We start from the raw sequence: 15,971 nt of genomic DNA, 5'->3' as shown, positions 1-15,971 counted from the left end.
ATTAAATTTACATTAATTTTGATACGCGAATTTTGCTATTCAATCAACAAAATAGCAAAAAAAAAAAACTTTTTTTACGAGTATGTCCAGACAGTTGAAGGATACAAGTAAACTCGCAATGACTAATAAGAAAACAATAAAAAAAATAAAAAACTATCAAAAAATAGACATCTGAATTTGATGTGATTGCCTTTCCTATTTATTGATGACTATCATGTCAATTTTGGGTATCAAACCTGTTACAGGTACAGTCAAGGAAGATGCAAAATTAAGTCGATTTCGTTTCGTTTTTATGTGACGCTCATAGCTGAAAAAGTAGTCTCCTGTACTGGGACTGGTGATGTTTTTGATTTTACGTATTTTGCTTTCTGTTAGAGCAGCAGCATAGGACTTAGTTGAGATTGTTCTGTTGTTGTAGATGGCATTGTTTTCAGTATAGTTACTGCAATTGGGTTTAGGTTCGAATTGGGTACATTTGACTCACTGCTTGTAATTTGCTGGGTGGGAGCCATCCTTGCCGGTTGATCTTTCGGTTTAGCACACTGGAATGAAAGATGGTTCTCTCTACACTTTAAACATTTTGCGTCGTGGTTACAAGCTTGCTGAACATGATTAAAATGCTGGCAGCGAAAGCACTGAGTGACGCATCGCCTTCCTCGATAGTTCTTAAGTTTGATGATAAGATATCTTAATCTTGTAAGATTGTAAATACCTCTGTTCTGTTCATTTTTGGGAAGAGTGACTACGTTTAATGACAGTTAATTCTAAGGCCATTCCTGTATTTAACCATTTGCTTGACATGTGTTGGTGAAAGACCATACGCCGCAAGATCAGAAAAAAATCAGCTTCTTCATACTCAACTGGTATGTTCTTTAACACGTTCACACCGGGTGTTGCGCCTGAAAGCGGGACGGAAAAGAGAAAATACTGGTAGAAGAACTATTTCAATATTAGATAATATTCGGGAAGAGTTAATCTATTCTCAACAATAACAATTCACTGCAAGGAAATTTATCACGGCGATGAAGCAATTCAATATAAAAATTGCATCCGTTAAAAACAATTGGTAGTTATGGACTTTTATTATTCCCGGAAAAAAACTAAAAAATGAAATTTATTTGTTATTAGTTTTTACTTCTGTGCGCCGCCCGATGAGACAATCTAGCGTGACCCACCGGTGGGTCACCCCGGCGTGAAAGTGTTAAGACTATTTTCAAGAGTCTCTCCTCCATTAATTGGAACGTGTGATATTTTATATTTAACTTTTGGATTAAGTCCGTGACAAAGCTATAGAATTCTATACCATCCACTTTTAAATTTATCTGGTCATCTGGAATATTACCGGTGATTCCCGTAACATCATGTTTTTTGAGTAAATCATTTATTTCATTCTATCTATAGTTGTTATTTTTAATAAGTATTGGTGGTATTCTGATCTCTTTCGATAGCAGGTAATTAAAAATTATTTTTTCGCTCCATGTTTTCAGTTTCTGACTCCTTGCAGTCGTTATCTTCATAAATGTTATCTTTTCGTCAAAAGTAGGCGGAACCAGTTTATTCCAAAGACTGAATCGTACTGACGTCTTTTGCATTAGCAGTTCTCAATTTTTTATTATGATGTATTTCAGAATCTGAATTGGAATTAATTTCAGTAGTTGGTTTTACAATAGTTTCATTGGAAGAATTAGAATCAAGCTCCTATACCATTTTTTCTTTTTCTATTTTCAGAAGTAGTAGACATACTATAAATGGTAAGCGCACTTGCCGTTTCCTTTTCTCGAACATCTTTGCATAATTAAGATGTTTAATTTGACTTTTCAGTAGATTATTATCTTCTTTAAGCAGATTTACGTCTCCCAGAAAATTATTTATCGTTTTACTTAACGTTTCAATATTTAGCTTAAGATTTTGAATCAAACTAATAAGGATGCTCGAATTTGATTCACCGGTAGGTCGCCTGTCAGAAGAGTTTCGTTGGTTCCCATCTTGTTTTCTAAGATTGTCCAGATGCGTTCCCGAAAAAAATCAAGCCCACCTTGGGATAAAAAACACATTCACATAATCACAATTTAATACCACACAACTTAAATACAGGGGAGCTGGGATGGGAGGTCGATGATGAACTCCCAAAGGTTTTCATTATACGGCAAATTTTGCTTGGCCATTTGGCATATTTATGAAAATTTATTTTCTCTCTTTTTAGAAGACAAAATAACATTATAGAGAATTACTTTTTTAATGAACAAAAGTATGCCAAAGTATCATATCAGACATCTACTTCTCAATTCTCATATCTTCTTTGAATCTTATCCTTTCCTTGACATTGAAAAGTCTATTGGTTCATCGCTCCTTATGGATCTCCCGTTTCCGATTATAAACGAGCCAGTTTCATCAAACATTGAGAGATAAGACGCTAATTAGCTCGTCTTCAAAACTCCCTCGCTTTTCCGTTATGAAAAAGAAGAATTTAAAAAGTGCAACAATGAATCGGTAAATACAGTTTGGTTTCTAATACAAGCGAATGTTGCATGAAGTTGAAAAACAATTATCAATTTAATTACATACTGAAGACACTTACTTCAATTTTTAAGTAAATAAAAATTTTGTACGATTGAAAGAGTGCGTGAACAAGACAAAATTAAATTTTAAACTTACTTTTAATGTTTAACAGCACTTTTTATTACCTTCCTACATAACCTCCAACTTATGAGGATTTTGAAAATAATTCTTTCTAGTGGTAGCGAACCAAGCAAATGGATCTCTCATAAAACTTTTATCAGAACTTAAGAATCAAGCCATATGGTCTGCAATTTTATAAGTAATACAGAGATGCCAACTGCTCCGGACACGCCAAAATAATTAAAAAAACGGTATATAACAAAAAAATAAATTTGGCAAATATTTGACTATTTTTGCTTGTTTTTTAAAAGGTATAGCATAACGTATGTACTATAAAGTGGTGAATCATATAAGCCTACGAATTATTTAGAAATAGTGGTGGATAAAAATCTACTAAATTGAATTTATTAATCCAGGAATCACAAATGATAAACCACCACTTTAAAATATATATTTGCTGTCCGGAGCAAGTTGGCATCTCTGGTAATAGTGGACAAGTTACGCTAAAATGAATTTCTTTTAAATATTAAGACATTAATTTTGTTACCGTCTGAAAAGAAGATTTTTGAAACTACGGAAATTCCGTAGCAGTTGCAGGGTATGCCTTCCTATATTAAAATAATCGTTTTTTTGCAGCCGTCATCACCGTTTCAGAGAATTATCAGCGATCGTGTTTTTCACTGACATAACTGAAAAACCATTACATGAAACTATATGAGATTTTGCTCATTTTTAGAGAATTGATTGAAGAACATTCATAGATTAAAATGTGGTGGGTTCGTTGGTGCTAATGCCACTTGACTCACGGGCAAGCCTGCTGAATGAAACCGAGCAAATTTAAGGCAGAGTGTGTGTTTTTTGAATTTCAGTGGCGCAATCTATGGCCAAGAATTCGACTTCTGCTATACCATACGTCACACCTGTTTGTAGGGCGGATCCATTTATATATCCATTCATTCATCCACAGATCGTAATTTTGACCTGAATGAGAGAGCTATCGATCTCCAATCCAGTACCCCCAGAAGTTTGAATATATTAAAATGTTTTTGATGCGGGTTATATTTTTTGAAATATTTACGTCAAATCTGAAGATTTCCTTTTTGTGTCGCACTTAGGGCATATTTGTCATATTTAAGATAATTAGACCTAAAATGCTATCTCCTATTTACTTCAATGCGGCATTGAATTTTTATTGACATGCGTCTGTCACAACTAATTTTTACCATCGAAATTTTAACCCTTTTTGAATAGCTAAAATTCTTAAGTTTTTAATTGCTTAATTTTCTGAAAGACTAGAGTTTTCATACATATTATCGTTACAAGATCTTCACAAAATAAAATGGTGGTCACAAATGCTACGCACTTGAGATTTGTTCCTTCTTCGTTACCACTACAGGATATTTCTACATCCGAGGGAATCCTGTTTTGTGTGGTAGCTAAAACGAGAGACACTATAAATTAAACGAAAAATTATATACTTCTATTTTTTATTATTATTTAATTTTTCTGTAACTCATTATTGTTTCGAAATAAAGTCTTTAACATGTTAGATGTACGTTACATTACCTTTTAGATTCTGAACCACCTTGTTTTCCCAACCCTTGCCACAATGGTGGTGAATGCACGATTGTTAAGGATAGTGATTTCAAGTGCGATTGTCCAAAAGGATATGAAGGATCCACTTGCAGTATTAAGAACAATTGTGGCGATGGAGATGATTGTCCTGGTGGTCGATGCGAAAGAAAAGAAGAGAATAACTTAAAGATTTGTACTTGTTTTGAGGGAAAATATTGGAATGAAGAGGAACGTCGTTGTGAAGGTAATATTTTTCAACATTTATTGAAATCAATTATGATTTTTTTCATTAAAAGTCGAATTTGACTTTAAATTTTGAAAATTATTTATTTATTTTTGTTTAAATGATACTTATACTGCAAGCGTCAATGGAAGAATAACCTTTCAAAACATAGCAGAAATACTAACTTACAAGAGAAACACTCAAGTCTAACTTAACAATCGGACTAAAGTTTCCCTGAAAACATATTTTAAGGTTAGGAAAATAACGTATGTACTATTCCAAAATAGTATGAAGTTATAGTTTATGAAAATGTGAGGTTTTTACACAAATTTAAAGTAAATTTCGATTTGTTGACAGGGAAAACTAGGCAAGGAATTTTACTCCTCCTGATAACCATTTTTTTGCTTCACTTTCAAATTTGCTAACAAATGGAAATATATATTTGAGACAAAAAAAATCCTACCACTTTCTTACACAGTTGTTTTTAAATAAAAATATAAAAATTCTAAGCTAATGTATGGAATAAGCACTTGTATGCTAAATAAAAAGTTATTTTTTTTAACAGCTAACTAACAATAAAAGCGATGTTTAAAATGACCATTATCCCAAATAATTCTTGTTTTATGTTTATACAACGCAACAAAAGTTTAATATTTTAAACGATACGATTAATTTATTATCCTATTCGTTCTGTTATAATTTTTAATATGAAACCAGGGTTCTAAATTAAAACTTTAACTTTATTTGAAACGCCTAATTCATATCTCTATGTTTCTAACAATTCTTTAATATACACCTCCTGCTTGGTTCTATAATACAATACAATTTAACTTTATTGCAAATTAAACTTTTTCAATTTAAGCTAATAAAACAAAATTTTAATTAATTTAATTAAAACATAAATTTAACTAATTTTAATAAAACATAAATTTTACTACCTGATAAAAATTATGAAACCTAATATAATTGCACTAAATATTCTCATTAGTATCCCTCATTAAATTGCATGCACCATTTTCTGCAATCTTTAAACATTAATTTGCTAACCATTTGTGAAATCTTTTTCTAAGAGCAGAGCAGTTGCCATCCCTGACATATAGTTTTATTGGTTAATATTAAAAGACCACTTTATTAAAAGATTGCTAGATATAGTATCTAAAATTAAGTAACAAAATACGAGTTGTAAAGTTAAAGTGTTTTAATTAGCCGACAAAAGTACGAGTGCGAAGTTTCAATTTTTACATAAATTTATTGTATTGCAGATGAAAAAGTTCCCTGCATTCCAAACCCATGTAAAAACCATGGGTTGTGTGAGATTCTACCCTCTGGTGACTACTCCTGCAATTGTTCAGGTCATTATTTGGATAAGGACTGCAAGCAAGAAAATACGTGCTACGATAGACATGGTAATGATACGGAGTGTGGAAATAAAGGAACTTGCAAATTTAAAGAAATCTCATCCTATTGTGATTGCATTGATGGACATTACTGGGATGCTGAAATGCGCACCTGCCGAAGTAAGAAGCAATTTCTTTTTCGATTTATTTATTGAAAGATTTATAAAAAAATTCATACAATGCAAAATCGAATTAATACCCCGCATTATAAAAACCTTGGAGCAAGTTTTTATTCGTCTGAACTTGCGCACTAAGAAGTTGTAATTCGTCTTGTCATTGGTTTAATAGGCATTTATAACTGTGGTTAATGTAACTGCTGTAACTATTGTGGAATAAATTAGATGTATCTAACCTATTGCACACTAAATGGTTGTTATTCGTCTTGACATTGGTTTAGTGAGCATTTAAAACAGCTGGTTAATGTAATTGTAATAAATATTGTGGAAGCAGTTATAGATGCACCTAACCTTTTGTACTCTAAAGAATTGTTGCTCGTCTTGGCATTGGTTTAATAAAGAAATGAAGCCTATGACTAATGTAATTCCTTTAGCTACAGTATGAGTAATTTGGTGCAAGGTTTAGTGATTCTAAACTTTCCCACATCGAAGAGCAGTTATTCTTCGTGGTATTTAATCAATACAAACCTTTGAAACCACTGATTAATTAATTCGTTCAGCTCTCCTAAAAGCAATTTGGGGCAAATTTTGATTAATTGAACATATTGCACATTAAAGAGCTGTTTGACTTGCATGACATTCGTTCTATAGGCATTTAAAACGGCTGGTAAATGTTATTTCTGTATTTACTGGGAGAGTAATTTGTGGTTACAATTATGGCCGATTATTAACTTACTGATGGAATAGATGTGGTATTTATAACATACTCGTACATATAACCGAATAAGACCGTTTTTGGAAGTGGTTATCATCTTTCGAATTGTATTAAATCTTGAAATTAATTTTTGATTGACGAAAGAATTTCAAAACTGATGAAACACGAAGATTTTTGAGCAATCATATCTTCCCGAGCTTTTCAGAGAAAAAAACCCTATTCTTAGAGAATTGAAACAGAAGTGCTCACTAAATTTTGATTGAAATAAGTCGTTAAATTTTGATGTATGCTCGCCGAATTTTTTACCCCGTTAGTGCAGTAATGGAAGCGTTCTTTTAGAAAATAAAAAAAAGTGATAACTAATTAGTATTTTAAGCTAAAAATATCATTTTATTTTTAAAAAACACACATACCTCAGTTTTGGAATTTAATGTAACTATTTAACTTCTTATTGCGTCCCGATAGTCAAATATTTTGTATCACATAAAAATAAACAAAAAAAAATTACAATTTTTAATTGTTTTTAGTTTTTAATTGGATTTCGCAACATATTGATAACAAGCACAATTTCTTGGACATATTCAATGGCAAAATTAACCCAGAATAACATCACGTGATATTGTTCGGTACGGATAATTTACTTGATTTCTAATTTTCTGGCGAGAATAAATTAGTATTAAATTTAGAAGACTATTTCCTGTTATTATTAGTTACAAGCACACTCTTAGGAAAATGTAAAAATAAATCAGAATTCACAAATCTTTTATGCATGTGTATTTCCCATACATTGTGTCCTTATAAGATTTTTTGTCGAATCATTATTTTTAGCCAGACTTTTTAAGTCCTTAGATAACACTAGGGAACAAATCTTTCGGTGCATTTACACATACATTTGATTTGACCTATTTCGCGTACGGAATTGCACAAATCTGAAAGCACTTTTGTCCGGAAAGCTTCAGATTTGTTTCCAAATGGTATTTTTAGTTTAGTTTACTTTTCGTCTGAATGTACAAGCTTATAAAGGATGTATAAGTTTATATAAATGCATGTATACTTGTCTGTTTCTTTGAAAATAACATATTGAGTAAAAAAAAACAAACATGACCTTGATGAATCGCATCATAAACTGAAATGTTCAACAACCTTCTTTCTACCACTGGCGTATCAAAGAAGTGGAGACAATCGCTGGAAAGAATTTTAGAAATTCCGGGTTAGGAATATTTTATTAAATTGCAGAAAAACGTTAGCTTCTTGAGTGAAACTGATTGCAGATTTGAAATCAGTGATGTTAAATAGCTATGATCCGTTCAAAAATCCAATGCAATGGAAAAAAGAATTGTTTTCCATCAGTGTAATACCATCTCCGGAGCCAATTTCGACAAATTTTTAAGCTATGTATGCAAAGCCTCGTTCGGTCATTCAAAACTTGCAGAGGCTTCAAAATAATATGGCAAAACTGGTCATAGTTATTCTTAATGAAAAAGCTGTTTTGGTTTACAGTAAAATTGATCTTGTTGTTTCTTCTTGCAGAAAACTTTCCTCCTTGTTATCCAAATCCATGCGCAAATGATGGCCTTTGTAGTAGATCCAATCATACTTTCCATTGTAACTGTTCCGAGGAATACACTGGTGAACGGTGTGAAAATCCAGACTACTGTGTCCTTCAAGGTGGTTATGTACTTTGTGGAAATGTTCCCTGCGTAAGCAACAGTGGATTAAAAACATTTCAATGTCAATGTGAAGAAGGATTTTACTATGATTTCGGCAAAAGGACTTGTCTTGGTAATAATTGATTGAATTCATTAAATTCACTTTAACGTTCGGTATTCGAATACGAAAAGTGTTTGAATTTAATGATTTATTAACTATGCATTTTTTTTTATTTTCGTTTATTCTGTTCTACTTATTGAAAGAATACAGATAAACAACCATGACAGTTTTTTTTAAATACGAAATGTAGGAATTTAGATAGTACCAAAAATTTAGAAGAATAAATCTGAATTGAAATACTAACGTCAGGAAAGAGAACGTAGTTATTATATCAGTACTAAAATCAAACACAGATTTATAGCTAAATAAAGGTCAATTTTGAGCATCATTTAAATAAGGTAAAAATAATATTAGAAAACACAGTGTAACGTATCTCACAGGTCGTGGAAAATGTTAAAGCATTGAATGTCATGGTGGTCACCGGTGACTGGCACTGAGTTTGCTCCTAGCGCTACGGGGGTCACCGGTGACAGGCGAATCCAAGATTATTAGAGACACATAATTCGAGTAAAATTTTAATATTTCTATATTATTATCGTTATTAAAATAATTTCAAGAAATTAATACAATATAGAACACACAAAAATAGTTTTATTTATATACACGAATGAATATTTTAAAGTGGTAGTTAATTGTAATTCTTGGTTTAATAAATTCAATTTAGTAGATTTTTGTCCATCACTATTTATAAGCAATTTGTAGGCTTATATAATTCACCATTTATTGAAATATGCCATGCTAAACCTTTTGAAAAACTAGCAAAATCTGTCTAATATTTGCAAATTTAGTTTGTAGTTATTTACCGTGTGGCCAGACGAGCAAGCCATTAGCGTGGCATTCGACGTGTTAGTAATGATATCGAAAGGGAGAAGAACATTGATCCTTTAATATATTTGTGACCACCACTTTATATTTTTTAGTGTTGCCAACTACTATGCCTTTGAAAATATTTTGTAGATTGGTAGACAATTAAAAACTAAAAATGTAAAAACTTTTACTAAATTTGCCAATTTCTTTAAAGCCTCACAGCGAGAAAGCTGAAATAAAGTGGCTTTTTATATAAACTTTTGAATCATTAACATGGTAAAGAATAATATATTAGAACTTATACTTAGGTAGCACTAGAAGAAATGCTTCCAAAAAGAGTGAATTTTTAGCAGGCGCGGTTATTACACAAAGAATATATAACCAAGAAAACTGCCACACCGGACCGTTAAAAGTTATGAAAAAGAAAATTCTAACTAGCAATAACCTCAATTTAAAATCTCTTTCATTATTTCTCAAATACTCTTGGGAACACAAAAAATGCAATTTAATTTATCGAAGCAAAAGTGTGTTCTATTTATATGATTTTTTTAAAAAAGAAAAATGAAGCATAAAAAATGAAGATTATTTTATAATTTACGCTGTTTTAGATCTCCAGATGGATTTGTTATCAAATTCTCTAAAGGCTTAACATTCTCTTTTACTACCATTTTTATAATATGTAGGAGAAGGTGGGGTTCGAAGATTCGAAAGCCTGTTGGAGCTTAACTCCTTGACCTAGATATAAATTGCTTAGTTGTATGCAATACATAATTCACAAAAAATAATAGATGAACTAATTTTTTAATGTATGATTCTTTTCTAGAAAAAGTCAAACTACCCGGCTTTACCCCATTGATGGGATAAAACTGGCATGCATGTTAACTCTATGGGAAATTTAGAAATACTAGAGTTTCAGTGAAAAAGTAGCTGGCATTTCTATCGTTTATGATAATTTATGAAATATATGCATTTAATTTACATGTGATGCAGTAAGGGCCGTAATCAAGAGGGAGGAGTAAGAGAGGGGCAATTTTCCGGGTGCCCGAAACTCGGAAGGCCCGACCAAAATTCTTTACAAAAATAGAACGTTTATAAATGTTTTTATTCCAAACGAAAATGGTAGAGATCTCCTTATATCTAAATACGAACTACAATTTTGTGCGGAAGGTCTTCAAAACTTTTACAAATATAAAGATTTTTTGTGCTTTGAGGATGATAAATTTTGTCCTATAGGACGCCTAAAGCCTTTGTTCATTATTGAATATAGTTATTATCTTCCTCTACTGCACCCAGCTTTTGTGGGATCAGCATCAACACAGATCAAGGGTGATGGATCCAGAGCTGATAGTACCCAGTTTTTCCCCTACACTACCAGTGCTACTTATCAGGCTAAATCCTTTTTAATTGTTAGGGTATGATTGTTTAAAAGCGTGTAATTAGCTAGGCTAAAACTAATTTTCATTCCTCTAATGACTAATAAATAGGGGTTTAAAACCAAAGGATATTAGAGAGCAGGTATAATAAAACAAACTTATCCACACAGAAGTCGTAAACTAATCAACTACAGCACTCCTGTATGGTAGATTCTTCTTCTTGACTGGTAAAACGTATTTCAGAGTTTGTGTAATTCTGAGTTTTTACAGGAAAACTCTAATTTCGCTGAAATCGAGGTAACCGATTTCCCCCCCCCTGCATATGGTGTAGTGTATACTTTAGTCGAAAATTATAATTTTCTGTTATTGTTATTACATTGAAAAGTATTCTAAATTTCAACAAATCTCTCAAGTTTGCTTTAATTTTTCTTTATTTCTAATAATCTATTTTATAATTAATTAAACATTCGTTTTTTATTGAGCTTTATTTTAATCCATTACTTAGCGCAAAAAATCTTATTCAACATACTTATTAGTTTAAAAATTACATTTAATTTCGATTTTTTCTGTTACATAGTTAAAAAAACTAATTTCCTCCATAAATAAAATATTTTTAAAATTACACAACGCAGAAAATTATTGAAGAAAAATCCAATTACTCGCTAGCAATTTTTAATGTTAAGAAGTTTAATGTAAACTATCCAGATTCGCATACCAACTTCGTCAAGGTCTGTCTTAGTTCTAGTTTTTATTGCTACTTATGCTAAATAAATTATTTTAAGTCGTAAAATAGTGTTATAACTCTGTTTTAAGGGTTATTTAAGTCCATCGAATATTTGAGCTTGTATGCTAAATATTTCAAATTTCAGAGATTGATTTCTGTCCTATCATGATGTGTGGTGTAAACGAACAATGCGTCAACAGCAAATGTATTTGCCAAGACAATTTTCAAAGAAATAATGACACCAACAAGTGTGAAGGTAGGTGTTTTTTTCGTACAATATATATTAATAAATTCGTTATTGTTCGAACCTTCAGGTTCTTAAGGAAAGTTTTCTTCATTGGTAGTGAAATTAAAAATTAAATGTCGGTTGTTAATATAAAGTATTTCTCGCAATGGATTCATGAAGTTTAACCCAATCGCTTAATCTGATGAGACTCGTCTTTCAATAAATTCGAATATAAAAAAATCGATTTCCAAAATATTTTGCTGTAAGTCTATTTCAGAAAGAGATAACGCATTATTAACTGCCAAAGTTCATAAATGACAAAGCATTTAGTAGGGTTAGATTTGGTTACAAATAAACTAAAAATTTTTCCTATCATTCTTAATAAAGAAACAACCAGTTTTTAAATTGACTGTTTACTCTTAGATAAATCGAACAATCAATGGGTTAGGGCTTTATAATTTCGAGCCCAACGCTATGATTGTGATAATATGGTCAGGATTACGCACAGGCCGCTTTTACTTCTCAGACAAGCTGGTACTCATTGGTCTGAAGCTGAGTAGGCTTCAAGCCACACCACTGAGAATCGAAACCCAGTCCTTCAGTGTCTATTATTACGAATAAGTCTAAGTGAAATTGCTCGAATGGAAAAACTCTTCAGCTGAAAGACTGATAACAATATTGATATCGGTTTTTCAGTTATTGATATCAGTTTTTTTTGTCTTTTCTTAAATTATTAATGTTTATATGTTCAATGATCAGAGCTGTTTGTATACCGGAAACGAAAGAAAATCTAGAAGTAACTTCCTTAGCTTATTTTCACAAGAAATTAATGTTCGTGATTACGAATTCTTATTTACATTTATAAACAGTAGGAAACAATCTTGTATAGAAGATATGGCTATAAATAAGCCTTGTTAGGCAGAGTTTTTCACAGCGCTGAAACCCTATACATATATTGAGATGAAAAATTTTAACAAACTAGATTTTTTTTTTACAATTAGAGCTTAAAAAATGCTCTCATTTGCTATATTAGTCATATTAAAAATTAAATTTTTTTTTTTTAAAAACTATTGTAACGAAAATATACAATGTCAAATGTATTCTTTATATTGTAGAAAACATTCCTATTGTTGTAATTATGAGTGATAAAAAATATAGAGTAAGTTTAGTTTTGTGCAATCAGAGTACATTTCAGTTGATATTTTATAAAGTGGTATTTTATCTTACATAATAAGAATCTTAATAATGCGATAAATATTAAGATTGATTAATGTGACTTTTTTTAAAATTATTACAGCAAGTTTCTGTGCTGCCAACCCATGCCCTATAGATGATATGATATGTACTGAAGGACAAGGAATCAGTGATTTTTATTGTTCTTGCAAAGAAGGCTATTCGTTCAATGGAGCTCATTGTGCAAGTAATAGCATTAATGTAACAGAATCATAACACTTCCACACGGTGATATGAAGATTTTTTGAAAAATATGTTTTTTTTTCTTCTTTTCATTTAGATGCGGTTTGTGTATTTCCATCATTCAACGATTGTGAGCAGAAATGTCGTCTATCAGAAGAAGGATTCAATTGCAAATGTGATTCAGAGTCTTTCATTTTAAATGAGGACAATAAAACTTGCAGTATGTAAATTATTTAATATCCTTCCATTTCGTAATGATGTAGATTCGGAACAAATAGTTTAGTATCAAAATGGACACAAATAATTTTGTATCAAATAGGAACAAATAGTTTTACATCAAATAGGAATTAATAGTTTTTTTTTATCAAATAGGAGTAAATACTTTCGTACCAAATAGGAACAAATAATTTCATATCAAATAGAAACAAATTTTTTTCTTTTATCAAATAGGAATAAATAGCTTTATATCAAATAGGAATAAACAGTTTTATGATAAATATTAATAAATTGTTTTTAAATTAATAGGAATAGATTTCAAATAAGAGCAAATAGTTTTATATCAAATTGGAACAAATAGTTTTATATCAATTAGAAACAAATAATTTATATCTAATAAGAATAAATAGTTTTTTTTATCAAATAGGAATAAATAGTTTTACGCTAAATAGGAACAAATAAATTTATATCAAATAGAAACAAATAGTATTTTTTATCAAATAGGAATAAATAGCTTTATATCAAATAGGAATAAATAGTTTTATGTCAAATAGAAATAAATGGTTTTAAATCAAATTGGAGTAAATAGTTTTATATCAAAATAGAAGTAAGTAGTCTTATATTAAATAGAAGCAATTAGTCTTATATCAAATAAAAACTTATAGTTTTATATCAAATGAGATTAAATAGTTTTTTTTTTATCAAAAAGGAGTAAATAGTTTTATATCAAATAGGAACAAATAGTTTTATATCAAGTAGGAACGAATTGTTTCATATCAAAAAGGAACAGATAGAGATATTTGTAGGCTTTATTGAAACACATAAAAATTAACGTTTTTATGTGTTTCAATAAAGCTCCCCCAAAAAAGATAAATTTTTTCATAATCTAGTGGATTTTTTCTGAGTATAGGTTATCATGTTGTCAATCTAGCTTGAGCTTTTTTTGGGGGAGAGAATTGCAATTTTCCCTTATTACTAACTCACATACAGCTCAAATCGAGTGTTAACTTTTTTCACATTTTTTCAATAACTATTATTTTTTAAAAAGAAAAAGATGCTGAAAGGATTAAAAAAAACGATCCTAGAGAAATGGGATAGTATTTATACACTGTTGTCAAGAGAGACTTACTTTAATTGAAAATTTGTGTTTTTTAACAAAAATTTTCTTTCTAAGTCACTCAGTTAAGAAAATAAAAATAAGACAGTGGTACGTTATTCACTTCAAAAATTATATTCTAAATTCTTCTAAAAATTATTCTTAGAATTTAAAAAAAGTCCTCCTTGTAATTTAAAAGTAAATATTGAAGTTTTTAGACTTAAGAACATTTTTATTATTACACGAGGAAAAAAAATATCGTAAAATTTCCATACTGTATGGTAATAATATAAATATTTATTAAGCAAGAACCAACTCATATTATCTTTGAAAAAAAAATTCCTACTGACAGTGTATTCTTATGGCATGTATGTAACTGATTTTAAAAGTAAAATCTTAATTTTTCTTAGCGTCAATGATAAATAAATAAATAAAACTTGTATTTATACCATATATTTGGCAACTATGGTTTTAAGTGTCAAAATATTGGCAAAGCTGTTTAATTTTTTAAATTTTTTTTAATGCATCAAGTATTATTACACATTTATTTTATGAAATCTTTCTCAATGACCGTACAAGTTAGTAGTAACTACGTTATTAATAAATATACGAAAAAGTTGATTTATGAGTTTTAAGAAAGCTGATACTCCCTCAGTCCGGAATTAGTTGCTACATTTAGGATAAACATTTTGTCAGAAATTAGTTGATATATTTCACGTAGTGGAGTCATAGTTAACTTCCGATGCAGTTTAGTAGTTTGACGTCAGTAAAATTATACTACCAATGAATTCACGATTCATTTGAAAAAGGTAGTAAGAATTAGTGGTCAAAGAGTCTTCACATAATGTGTTGCGGTCTAAGATGGCGTGAACCCTGTTTTTTAACAGGGTTACCGAGCTCCTTAGAAAATTTTAGTAAGTTATGGTTAATGCTGAAAGATATTTCCTATTTTAACATACCACTTTTTTCGTTAAGTGACGTAGAAGCCCAAATTTTCATGCATATATACTTTCTTTGTTAAATAATTTTTAATGGTGGTTACACAAAAATAAAATTTTCATTAACATTTGTTTAATTTTCGTTACCGTATTTTAAAATTTACAAGGCCCGCGTCAATCCTGTTTCAAACAAATTTAATACTGATTTAACATGTTCACGACGGGGTGACCCACCGGTGAGTCACGCTAGATTGTTTCATCGGGATGCGCACCGGAGTAAAAACTGGTAACAAATAAATTTAATTTTTTAGTTTTTTTCCGGGAATAATAAAAATCCGTAACTACCAATTGTTTTTAACGGATGCAATTTTTATATTGAATTGCTACTTCGCCGTGATAAATTTCCTTACAGTGAATTGTTATTGTTGAGAATAGATAGACTCCTCCCGAATATTATCTAATCTATATATATATTTCTCTTACACGGCACCAAAAAAAAGCCTCATTACAACTCCCCGAATGGCAACGTTAGAAAATCGACCAATGATTGCTGCTAAAAATCTCACATGGCAAATCAAGCTCAGGTGGCTCAACATATAGTGCTTTTAAAAACGGAAACAATAACCAGAGTGAGCATTGTCAGGTTGTTCAATTCAGATTCATGCCCTAAAAACATGATAATAAAATTTAATGCCATCTAAAGGAGTCTGTAATAGCACTAGATTAATTGTAACAAACTTGCAGCGTAATTTAATTGAAG

At 30.5% G+C, this 15,971-nt stretch overlaps 1 protein-coding gene across 1 annotated transcript; it reads left to right on the top strand.

The window, feature by feature from the left end:
* Positions 1–214: 214 nt before the first annotated feature.
* Positions 215–13,181, top strand: LOC107453607 (adhesive plaque matrix protein 2; the record flags this gene model as incomplete). Its single annotated transcript, XM_043056776.2, is given in 7 exon segments — positions 215–245; positions 4,193–4,438; positions 5,680–5,934; positions 8,176–8,427; positions 11,465–11,575; positions 12,843–12,965; positions 13,059–13,181. Coding segments are annotated over 7 exon segments (1,141 nt in total), but the record flags the coding sequence as incomplete, so codon positions are not given.
* Positions 13,182–15,971: the final 2,790 nt, after the last annotated feature.

Source organism: Parasteatoda tepidariorum, unplaced genomic scaffold, assembly GCF_043381705.1.
Source record: "Parasteatoda tepidariorum isolate YZ-2023 unplaced genomic scaffold, CAS_Ptep_4.0 HiC_scaffold_1143, whole genome shotgun sequence".
In the NCBI taxonomy this organism is placed as follows: domain Eukaryota; kingdom Metazoa; phylum Arthropoda; class Arachnida; order Araneae; family Theridiidae; genus Parasteatoda; species Parasteatoda tepidariorum.
The sequence above is the reverse complement of the archived record's forward strand: the minus strand, read 5'-3'. Positions and strand labels throughout refer to the sequence as shown.